General features: G+C 41.2%; 1 protein-coding gene across 1 annotated transcript; it reads left to right on the top strand.

Annotated features, from left to right (window-relative positions):
• The first annotated feature begins 31 nt into the window (after positions 1-31).
• On the top strand, positions 32-5,503 carry ZC3HAV1L (zinc finger CCCH-type, antiviral 1-like). The gene is made up of 4 exons (XM_014546702.1): positions 32-57; positions 649-799; positions 3,471-3,729; positions 5,345-5,503. Exons 1-4 carry the CDS (start codon positions 32-34, stop codon positions 5,479-5,481), a joined length of 573 nt encoding a protein of 190 aa, XP_014402188.1. The 3' UTR covers positions 5,482-5,503.
• Positions 5,504-10,915: the final 5,412 nt, after the last annotated feature.

Here is a 10,915-nt window from a genome sequence, read left to right as displayed (position 1 = left end):
CCCTTCGGGCTGGAAGCCGGACCCACAAGAGATGAAAAAAGGGGGTTGTGTGCTCGGGTGAGTCAGGATTGGGACTTTGGGGTTTACGCCCGAGCTCCTTTTGGGGGAGCGTTTGCGAATCCCGTCAGAGCCTTGGACCCTTTATGCAGAGATTGCCTCCTCCCACACAAACGTAAAGTTTTACGGAAGCTGGTCTCTCCTCTCTGGGTTTAGAAAGACCAATCTAGTCCGAGCCCCAGGAAACGGAGGGGTGGATGGATGATTTCGGAGAGGCCGCCTGACTCTGCCTTGGTTTACTCAAGCTCCCCAAAGTGGGGTGGGGGCAGGCTTTCCTTTTAACGTTGGTGGCTTGTGGGGGTGGGCAGCTGTTTGGGGTGGAGAAGACAAGTGCACTCACCTGCAGAACAGGTGGGCACCCTCTGTCAGGGCAGGTGACTGGGGGTGGGGGACACCCTTGGCTTTAAATATTCTCATTGAAAATGAGGATGACCTCGGGAGGGGAGTTGCATCAACCCAGCTTTCTTATTCCCAGAGCCTGTTAGGCAGCAGTACCTGGTGTTCCTGTTTATTAACTTCACATGCAAGTTGAAAGTGACCCCAGGCAAAGAATGGGACAGACCGGCCTCTTCACCTAGGCCTCTGATCCAGAGCCTTGTGTTCTAGGTCTACCTGTACCCTTTCCCATGATATCCACACACCTGTCAACATCCAAGTCCTGAAAAACCATGGGCTTTTTGGCCTCAATGAGGCCCAGCTTCGGATTCTGCTTTTACAGAACGACCCCTGCCTTTTACCAGAGGTGAGTCCCCAAGGAGTCACCCTCAATGGCTGCCCAGTGGAAAAAGTCAGGGGAGAGCATGGCAGCCTGAGGTGTACCGGAGTGGGGGGTGAGGTGGTGACCTTTCTGGAGTCTCTGATTTTACTGGACTTTGATACTCAGGGAGTGATGGACCCCTGTGGTATAGAAATAATTATAAAGGCTACTCGTTTTTTGTTTACTAGATGCAAAGCAGTTTGTATGCTTTAGTTCCTTAATAACTTGCCCCCATTTTACAGGTGAGGAAACTGAGTCTCAGATTAAGTTGCCTTAGGTCACATGATAAATGGCAGATTTGAATGTAGGCCTGTCTATGAAGCTGGTGTTGTGTGAATTGCCTGTTTATGCTTTTGCCTATTTTTTTTTATGGAGGCATTTGTCTTTTCCTGTTAATTTATACAATGTTTTTAATGATAAAAATTCATTTTCTTGTCATATTTGTTACAAGTATTTACCCCCATTTACTTTTTTGGCGGTCTTAGATATAAATTTTAATTGCTTCAAAGCAACATGACTCAGTTTTATACTTAAAGAGTACCCATTATAACTGCTATAATGGTGAAGTTAGTATGTTTGTAACGGTTTAGTTAGACACAAATACTTTTTAAAAATAAAATAGTTGGATTCCTAGCTCTGGCCGGTTAGCTCAGTTGATTGGAGCATTGTCCCGATGCACCAAGTTTATGGGTTCGATCCCCCATCAGGGCACATACAAGAGTCAACCAATGAATGCATAAATGGATGGAACAGCAGGTCAATGTTTCTTTCTCTTTCTCAAATCAATATATAAATTAAAAGCCCTGGTCGGTTTATTCAGTGATTAGAGCGTCATCCCATGGACCGAAGGGTCTTGGGTTCAATTCTCGGTCAAGGGCACGTGCCTCGGTTGCAGGTTCGAGCCCTGGTCCTGGTTGGGCTCCTGGGGGAGGCAACCAGTGGATGGTCTGTCACATTGATGTTTTTCTCCCGCTTCTCCCGCCCTTTCACTCTCTCTCTAAAGATCAATGAAAAAAACATCCTCGGGTGAAGATTAAAATATATATATGTTAAAAAGAAATAGTTGGAACCCCCAAAATAAAATGTTATAAGAGAACACCCATTAAAAGTTGAGTTTTCTAATCTGGCACAGTGATTCTATTACAGACACTCCCGAGTTGCCAGAAGAGGGGTGAGAAGCAGGGAGGGTGTTGGGAAAGAGAGGGTAGTTCGGGATTGTGGTCCCATTTTAACTTGAGAGATGGCAGGGTCTGGAAGGGCAGAAGGCCCCAAAGCTGGAGCCTTTGGTTCAGATGGCAGAGGGCAGCAGCGTGTACCCACAGGCTGACCAGGAGGTCAGCCCTAGGAGCCAGGGGGTTTCTTCTCGGCGCCCATCTCCTTTCTCGTTTCTTCAGATATTGAAGTCAGTTTGGTAAGTCCTGGGTCAGGTACATTCCAACTACGGTGCCAGGAGGGACACAATGCCTGATCATCTTTTTTGTGTGTGAGCTTAAGAGCGATTTTATTTTATTTTTTTAAATATATTTTATTGATTTTTTACAGAGAGGAAGGGAGAGGGATAGAGTGTTAGAAACATCGATGAGAGAGAAACATTGATCAGCCGCCTCCTGCACACCTCCCACTGGGAATGTGCCCGAAACCAAGGTACATGCCCATGGCCGGAATCGAACCTGTGACCCTTTAGTCTGCAGGCCGACAATCTATCCACTGAGCCAAACCGGTTAGGGCAAGAGCGATTGTAGGGGTGACAACCTGACCCATCCTTATGAAGGTCCCCACCAGGAGGGTCTTGGTTCGCCTGGGACAGACCCAGTTTACATCAGTTGCCCTAATGTAATTATTATAGTGCTGCCTAAACAAATGCCCTTGTCTGGCTGACAAATGATCTGTTCACACTACCTGTTGAGGTTGGTTTCCCCACACAGAGGGATTTAGGTGTGTGTGATTTCTTGAAGTAGGGCTCATTGCAAAAACTTGGTAAGATAAAATAAGAGGGAAGCAGGTTACAGGGAAGGACAAGCTACAAGCAAGGCAAAGTCAGGCTTTGACTAGATTCATGGTGGGGATCGAGCTGCAATTACCCTGAAGAATTGAGGCAAAGGGCCAGCCTTTAGTACCTGTTTAGAATTCACTCATTGGCTACAGACTTTGGGAAAGTAAGGTAGGTCCACAGAAGGTCAAAGTCAGAGAGAGGCAGCTGTGTGTTAGTAACAGCTTGGGAGATCTGGGAGGGAGTACTGTAACTACCCACCCGCCTTCCACCCAATGATTTTATAAAAAGTGCATTTTTTTTTTTTAGTCCTCACCCGAGGGTATTTTTTCCATTGATTTTCAGAGAGAGTGGAAGAGAGAGGGAAAGACAAACATCGACATGAGCGAATCACATCGATTGGTTGCCTCCTACACATGCCGTGACCAGGGTCCGGGGCGGGGAGAAGCCTGCAAGCGAGGTACGTGCCCTTGACTTAAATGGAAGCTGGGACCCTTCGGTCCAGAGGCCCAAGCTCTATCCACTGAGCCAAACCGGCGAGGGCCTACCCAACGATTTTATCAGCCATTGGTGACCAGAAGTTGTCAGTTGGAGAAATTGTCATTTATTGGCTTAAAAGATACAGTGCAAACCAATGTTTTCAGTGTGGCCTCATTTCTCTCCCAGGTCTGTTTGTGCTACAACAAAGGTGAAGCCCTGTATGGCTACTGCATCCTCAAGGACAAATGCAACAAGTTTCATGTGTGCAAGTCCTTTGTCAGGGGAGAGTGCAGGCTTCCGAAATGCAAACGGTCCCACCAACTCATCAACGCAGCATCCCTGAAGCTGCTGGAGGACCAAGGACTGAATGTGTCCAGTGTCGTTAATTTCCAGATCATCTCTACCTACAGGCACGAGAAGCTGCACAAGATGCTTGAAAATAAAGGTGAGAATGTCAGAGGTAGACAAAACTCCATCACTGAGGTAGTTTTTTAAAAGCACACGCATATTTTTATTGATTTTAGAGAGGAAGGGAGAGGGAAAGAGATAGGAACATCAATGATGAGAGAATCATTGGTCGGCTGCCTTCTGCATGCCCCACACTGGGAATCGAGCCTGCAACCTGGGCATGTGCCCTGATTGAGAATTGAAACGGTGACCTCCTGGTTCTTAGGTTGATGCTCAACCACTCAGCCATGCCCGCCAGGCCTCACTGATGTCGTTTTGATCTGAAGGTGAGTCTGGGGAGAAAGCACTTCAAGTGTTTAGAGCTCTGTCCTAGGGGAAGTTTAGGACAGTCAATGTTTTATGATACAGAACTGTGATTGTAACCAAAGAAGGGAATGGATGGAGTTATTTCCAGGGCTGCCAGCTAATGGCACCTGCCCAGTGTGTGAACAGTGTAGCTCCTTGGTAAATTGGGGGTCAGGAGGTAGATAGGCCAGTCTTAACAGCTTCGTTAGGAAAAGAGAGGAGGGAGATGGGCCAGTGACTAGAAAGGTAAGGATAATGTAGGGATGGCTTTCTTTTATTAAATTGAATTAAAGTTTTTTCTTTTTTAATTGTTAGGAAATTTTAAGCACATTACTGAAAAATTTGGATCATAGAATAAAGATAAAAATTGCAAAAGACCACTCATTCAAATGCACAGTAATTGTTACCGTTTACTCGCAAGCCCTTCAGTTTTGTTACTATACGAAGACTAGTCCAGTTGTAGTCAAAGTATGTTTTGGTTTAGCATCTTAAACTGTCACTGTATACAACATCATAACCATCTTCCCATCTCGCCGCTTAGTCTGTCACTTTTTAAGGTCTACAAAGTATGATTGGTGTTCTTTTCATTGGAATGCTTTCAGGTTACTTATTCTGTTAGATTTGCCTGTAGCTGAAAATCAGTTTCAGTGGGTGGTAGACTCAGGAGAATTGTTGATGGGAAAACCATATAATTAAATCAGAGTCTCTAAGCTTTTACTATGGACTTTTCTTATGTTGGGATGGTAGTGGCCGACTTCCTAGGCAGGTGGTGAGAAGGTGGGGAGGGCTTTGCATATGCCAGTGTCGGAGGCTATCTAAGGACCCCGAATGGTGGCAGGGACCTTCTACTCTATATTATGTATAGAGCCTGTCGTTACCTTCATCTGTTGAAACTATAAAATAGTTTCTTTCTGGTTGCTCTGTGTGTGTTTAATATTATATATATATTTAAATATACTTTTATTGATTTCAGAGAGAAACGGAGAAAGAGAGATAGAAACATCAGTGATGAGAGAGAATCATTGATCGACCGCCTCCTGCACACCCCACAAAGGGGATCGAGCCCGCAACCCAGGCATGTGCCCTTTACCGGAATTGAACCTGGGACCCTTCCGTCTGCAGGCCAGTGCTCTTTCCACTGAGCCAAACTGGCTAGGGCTCATATATTTTAAATCCAGAAGACACAAACTCTCCAAATGTAGAATTTTTTTCTGAGATCTGATTCGCTGGATTAATACTCCCAATATAAAATGAAATTTAGAAATGGTAAAAGGAGTGTCTTAGGAAACCTCATCTCTTCTTTTTAGATAATTCAGCTTCTTCTGTTGAGCACTCACCGGGCCTTGAGAAGCAAGGAAGACCGGTTCCTGGGGCTGCAGAAGCCCGTCCCCTGGCTTCTGCCCCTGCCCAGTCGGCCAAGAAGCCATGTGCAGGGAAACCGTGAAGGACATCGCTGAAGTAAGAAGCTCAAGAATCTCCTCCAGTTGGAAGGTCTGGAAACAAAGCTTCCGTTTTGAGCTTTGATTTGTAGCTATTCATTCATTTAATTATTTCTTTAAAATACCTACCTCACAGGGTGTCGTGAGAATGAAAGAAGAAGGAAAAGGAGACGTTGTCAGATTTGGAGGATAAGGTTGGGGATGAGGTTGGATCTTGAGCAGGCAAAGAGAGGGTAAACCTGAGTGCAGATGGGGTCCGTGCTGGGCAAGGCCTGGGATGGCAGCTTCTGCCTGCAGTTCCTGAGAGCTTTCCCGGGCTGGCTGGCAGAGCTCGTAAACAGGCAGGTTTCACTGACTTGCTCTGTGACCCGGCCACAAGTTTGTCTGTATGCCCATATATACAGTTTGAGTACATAAACCTCATAAGCATCTTCTCATATTTGTTCACATATATCATGCATCATCATTTTTATGCACAGATATATTCGTATATCATAGTTTTCTTAACTGTTTCCCTTATCCTGGGAAATTTTGATTCTTTCTAACAAATTTGGAATATAACTCTTTTCTTAAAATCCACACAATATTGAATTTTTAAAGTTAGTCTTTTGCTTAGCTTATAGTTGCAAAATGATACTGTCTTGATTTGCATTTCTTTAGGTTTATGTGCAAGTGAATATTTTTATGTGTCTGCTTTCTGTAGGTCTTTATTTGTGCATTTTGCACATGCCCTTTAATTACGGGGGCCTGTAATTACCTCTTTTGTGCCAATGTGGGATGGCCTTTAGTTAGGCTCCTTAATTTTTATGAAAGGCTGTCAGCCATACTGTGCTCATATAATATTCACCTCTTGTGGTTGCATCCTCGGGCAACACAGAGAATATATAACTTTTGGGTGCTCGCCAGAGATTCCTACCTCACTTCTACTCTGCTCTTATGAAACTTTGTCCAAAGCCCAATTGCTATGGTTTGAAGGATGTGTAGTTTACCCATTCCTCAAAATTGTATTCATTCTTTTATGGATCAGGATGGACCATCAGAGATCTATATACCTCGCCCACTTCATGTTCACTTCCCCCTCCCTCTCCTTTCTTCCCCCACCCAGATGTCTTCATCCAGTGATGCTTAGATGTTTGGTTCTTTGTTTCCATCAAAGGGTACCACAGAGAAGCTCTTTATGGAACCCTTCCCTGTGTTTGCTGTCGTAATATCCCCAAATGTCTGTGTGGAGTGTTTTTAGAAATACTTAACTGTCCTGCAATAGCATGACATTTGAGAAATAGGGGCAAGGTAGTGAGTTTTTCATAAGGCTAACTTTATTTAATTTAGAAATATTTTTGTCGTGAAGTTCTGTCTTTTGCATTGGGGGTGGTATTCAAAAAAATGTCTTTTGTAAAGGGAGAAATTGCTGTGTTTTCTCCTAATGGACAGTAAAAGTCATGCAACTTTTGTTAAACTTTTCAGTTTGGTTGTCAACAATGGTGTTTCTGAAGCCCTCACAGCTTGCATATCTTATTTCTTCTTCCTAGTTCTGATTTCTCCTCGTGCTAATTTTTTAAAAAATATTTTTACATTTTATTATTATCATTATTTACATTATATCATTGTACTACATATATTTTTGTTGTAAGCCATCTTCAGTCCTTAATGGAAACATTGTAGTATGTAAATGCATATCCTTTATATTAAGAGACTTGGTAGACTTTTATATTATCGTGTTTCTTTCATATATCTTATAATTATGTGCTTATAATATGAAGTTATTGACCCTTTGTAATCTTTGTTGCAATATTTTATTCAATTCTATAATATTTCATTTTAATTTTAGTTCTTTGGTATTCATTCTGTAGAAATACTTTATGTAATTGTACCTGATGATCAGCTGTTACAGAGTTAGACTCAGAGATGTTTTCTTTGGCAATTTATTGGGCCTTATGAGATGAAGCTATACATCTCTAGGCTCCACAAATTCAACATATCCTAAATTGAAGGGTTACGTTTTTCTCCAAGCTGTTCTTCCTCCCCTCCCCCCATTTTTTTTTTTTAATTTTGGAGTTTTCACCATCTAATGACTTAAGCCCCAAAACTGCAAAGTGCCCTAATACTCTTCTCTCTCCTTGTTCCCAGTGTCAAATTGGTTACCTAATGTTGGAGATTTTTTTCCCCTTGAAAATCTCTCAAATTTTTATCCTTCTCTGTGCCTTTCTTCACATTCCCTACACACTGCCTTGTTTAAAACCCTCGTCACCTCTTACAGAACTCAGTGGTTTTCAAGTCATGTCTTGCGAGTGTTTTGTGGGAGGTGCTAGGTTACGCTCCTTCAATGGTGGTTGCCCCATTTTAATTGTTAATGTAATAGACTTTTGTGGATTTCGTTGATCTCCTTACCACCCTTCTCTCCCTCTGCCTTCTCTTCTGCTGCCTGGTTGATCTTTTGAAATCCAGTCCTAATCATATTGCTTTTTCCTGCCATTACCTTTATTGGTCCCCATCACTCAGACAGCTACAGGGACCAGAAAGGTGAGTTAATGGATGAAAAGAGCTGGATGTAAGAGGAAGGGGGCAAAGAGGAAGTGCTGTGGCAAATTGTCCCATCGAAAAGGGGCCACTGCCTCTCGTTTTCATGTGGGAACTTGGTCCAGTTTGTTAGATTGTCCATTTTGACAAAAGAAGCCAGAAAGCCAGATTTTCTGATCTTTAAATATTACGTTTTTAAAATGCAGGCCAATATTGTGTGTACTGACCTACTTGCGGTTTTTGGAACGGGCCGTTTGATCCTGTGACTCTGCGTTTGTAAGTTCCCTCCCTCTCGGTGTCACCCTTCTTCCCTTCACCTGCCTTAAAACCTGGTAAAATTAGATTCTTTAAATGCCGGGTTAACTTTTCCTGACCCCAAGAGAGTGCTCAGCTCTCTAGCATAGCACTTACTTCCTTACATTGCAGTGCCTTGTGCTTTTATTCCCTAGCTTTGAGCAAAAACATTATTTATTCTTCTTGGCAATTCTCACACTTGGTAGTTAGATATTTTTGCCATATAACGAGTTAAACTCTGCATTTGAATCAACTGAATCAGCATTATATTGGTCTTCATTGTTCTTTTTTCTTCCCACATAATATATTTTTAATTTTCAAAAAAATCTTTTTCTCCCTAAGGAATGTGTTACATAAGGTGTAAAGATCTTTTTAATGCTTCAATTTGAATTGTCTAGGTCTAAAATGAACACTTTAAGAAAATATTTGTCTTTTAGTGAATTGCCTTTGTTCTAACAGCGTTTTTTTTCCCCTAAAATCATAGCTGCAAAAATATTTGTCTTATGTATCTATTTTGTGTTAAATAAAATTGTGATAAAAAGATATTTTTTGATATTTCTTCATTAAATATTAAGTTAATTATTAGTTTTAAACAAATATTATCTACTTAAAGGAAATAACAACTCTTGTTTGTTAAAAACTTTTAGTCGGAATTGGTATCTTTTAATATAATCATATATTTTTATCATTTAAGTCACCCAATATTATATTAATGGTTTTCACTATATTAAAACATCCTTAAATTCTGAGTAAACTCTACTTGATTATGGCATTATATTCTTTTGATGTATTTTCCCCCTAATTAGTAACTTTTATTTTAAGTGTGTACATCTATACATTTATAAATAAAATTCATTTATATTTTATATGTGTATATAGTAATTTTTTGTTTTTATTACTATATACTCAAAGTATAATTTTTTTTCTGAGGGCTGTTTTGAGTTTTTGTAAACTGATTTGTAATGTCATTAATTTTTTCCCAGCTCTTTTGAGAAATAATGGACACATAACATGTGGAAGTTTAAGGTGTGCAAGGCTATGATTTGACGCATGTATACTTGCAAAATGATCATTACAATGAGGTTAGTTAGCACATTTATCACCTCACATTCATTATTATGTTAACAATAATGTATTATTGTATTACTGAGTTACTCTCTCTATTATCATTTAGGAATACTTTTCCAAAAGATTTTTTTTTGAAAACATAATAATATATCATTATGGAAATTTTGGAGAATACAGGAATGTATTAAGAAGTAAGTAATAATCACCGATAATACTACTTTGTAGAGATAATCACTGTTAGTATTTTAAGATACCTTTTTCAGTCATTTTTTTATGTACATATTCTTAAATATTGAGAGTATACCATATATACAATTTCATATTATGCTGTTTTGGATTGATATTATCTTCTAAACGTTTTCCTATATAATTGAAAGCACTCATAATTATACGTGATGGTTTTATTATGTTTTTTTATATGTCATTTATTTAATCATAGTCCTGTTGTCGGATATTTATTGTTTGCTACATTCTGGTACATAAATCTTTGTCTGCGCTTCTGACCATTTTCTTAGATGTGACTATACTGTTCCAGAGATATGAATATTTTAGTCAAAAAAGTATTTCAAAATTGTCTGCCAGAGTGGCTGGACCCTTTACACTCTCAGCAGCGTGGGGCTTGCCACTCTTCACCAGCATGTGTTGTAGGTACTTCCATCCTGATGGAGAGACAGGATACCTTTTGTTTCTGCTGAGTTCTGCTGAGTGGATATTTAGAAAAGTACATTGGTACTAATTGCTACTTAATTACATGTTAAAGGCTATATTTTAATCTATTATGCAATAACATGATTATGTTCTGTGTAATTTCTGATGTTTTATCTTTACTGAGATTATCTTCATGGTCAGTTTGTGTGTGTGTGTGTGAGTGTGAACTGACCATGCGTTTATCTTACAAGGATAAAATTTTACTCTCATGGTGCCTCAGAGGTGTTCACGCTCAGGTGTTTATCTCCCAGATAAATTTTTGTTTTATGCAGAAAGTGAAACTGCCTCCCTCTAATGCCCACGGCAGGCTCTCGCTTCAGTGAAGTGTCTGCTAACCTGAGTTGACCGTATCTGCTTTCAAACTTCGGAGGGGCTGCTCTGGCCAAGGAAAACTTGGAAATGCCTCAGACAGACCTTCCTTTGGGCCACACTCTTCTCCAGGCCCATCAAAGCACACCAGAAAACAAAGCATTTCCTTATTTGGTCTCCCGACTCCATATGTGCATGTTGCCCCCTCTGTTCTCTCCAGGTGTTGGGGTTCCTGACGTCTGAAACTTCTTTCTGAAACAATGTCTAGCTTGGCTTCTTTGGGTCACTGTGTCTCCAGCCATAAGCCCCTGCACCCACTTTAACCCCGTTCCTCACACCTACCCTATCCTATGAGTTAGGAAGGAATTTTCCAAGTGGCTGCATTCCTGGGCTCCCCAGCACTCACCTCGCTGGCTGAGTAGTTCCTGCACTGGAGCACAAGGCACAGTGACAGAGGCTGCTGGCTCCATGGGCAAAGTGCTCTGTGTTAGTTATCTGGGTGACAGAGGCACATAGAGTCCCCACCACACAACTACCCTGGCA

Source organism: Myotis brandtii, unplaced genomic scaffold (genome assembly GCF_000412655.1).
Source record: "Myotis brandtii unplaced genomic scaffold, ASM41265v1 scaffold455, whole genome shotgun sequence".
Lineage (NCBI taxonomy): Eukaryota > Metazoa > Chordata > Mammalia > Chiroptera > Vespertilionidae > Myotis > Myotis brandtii.
Note: the sequence above shows the minus strand (reverse complement) of the source record. Positions and strands in the feature narration are given on the sequence as shown.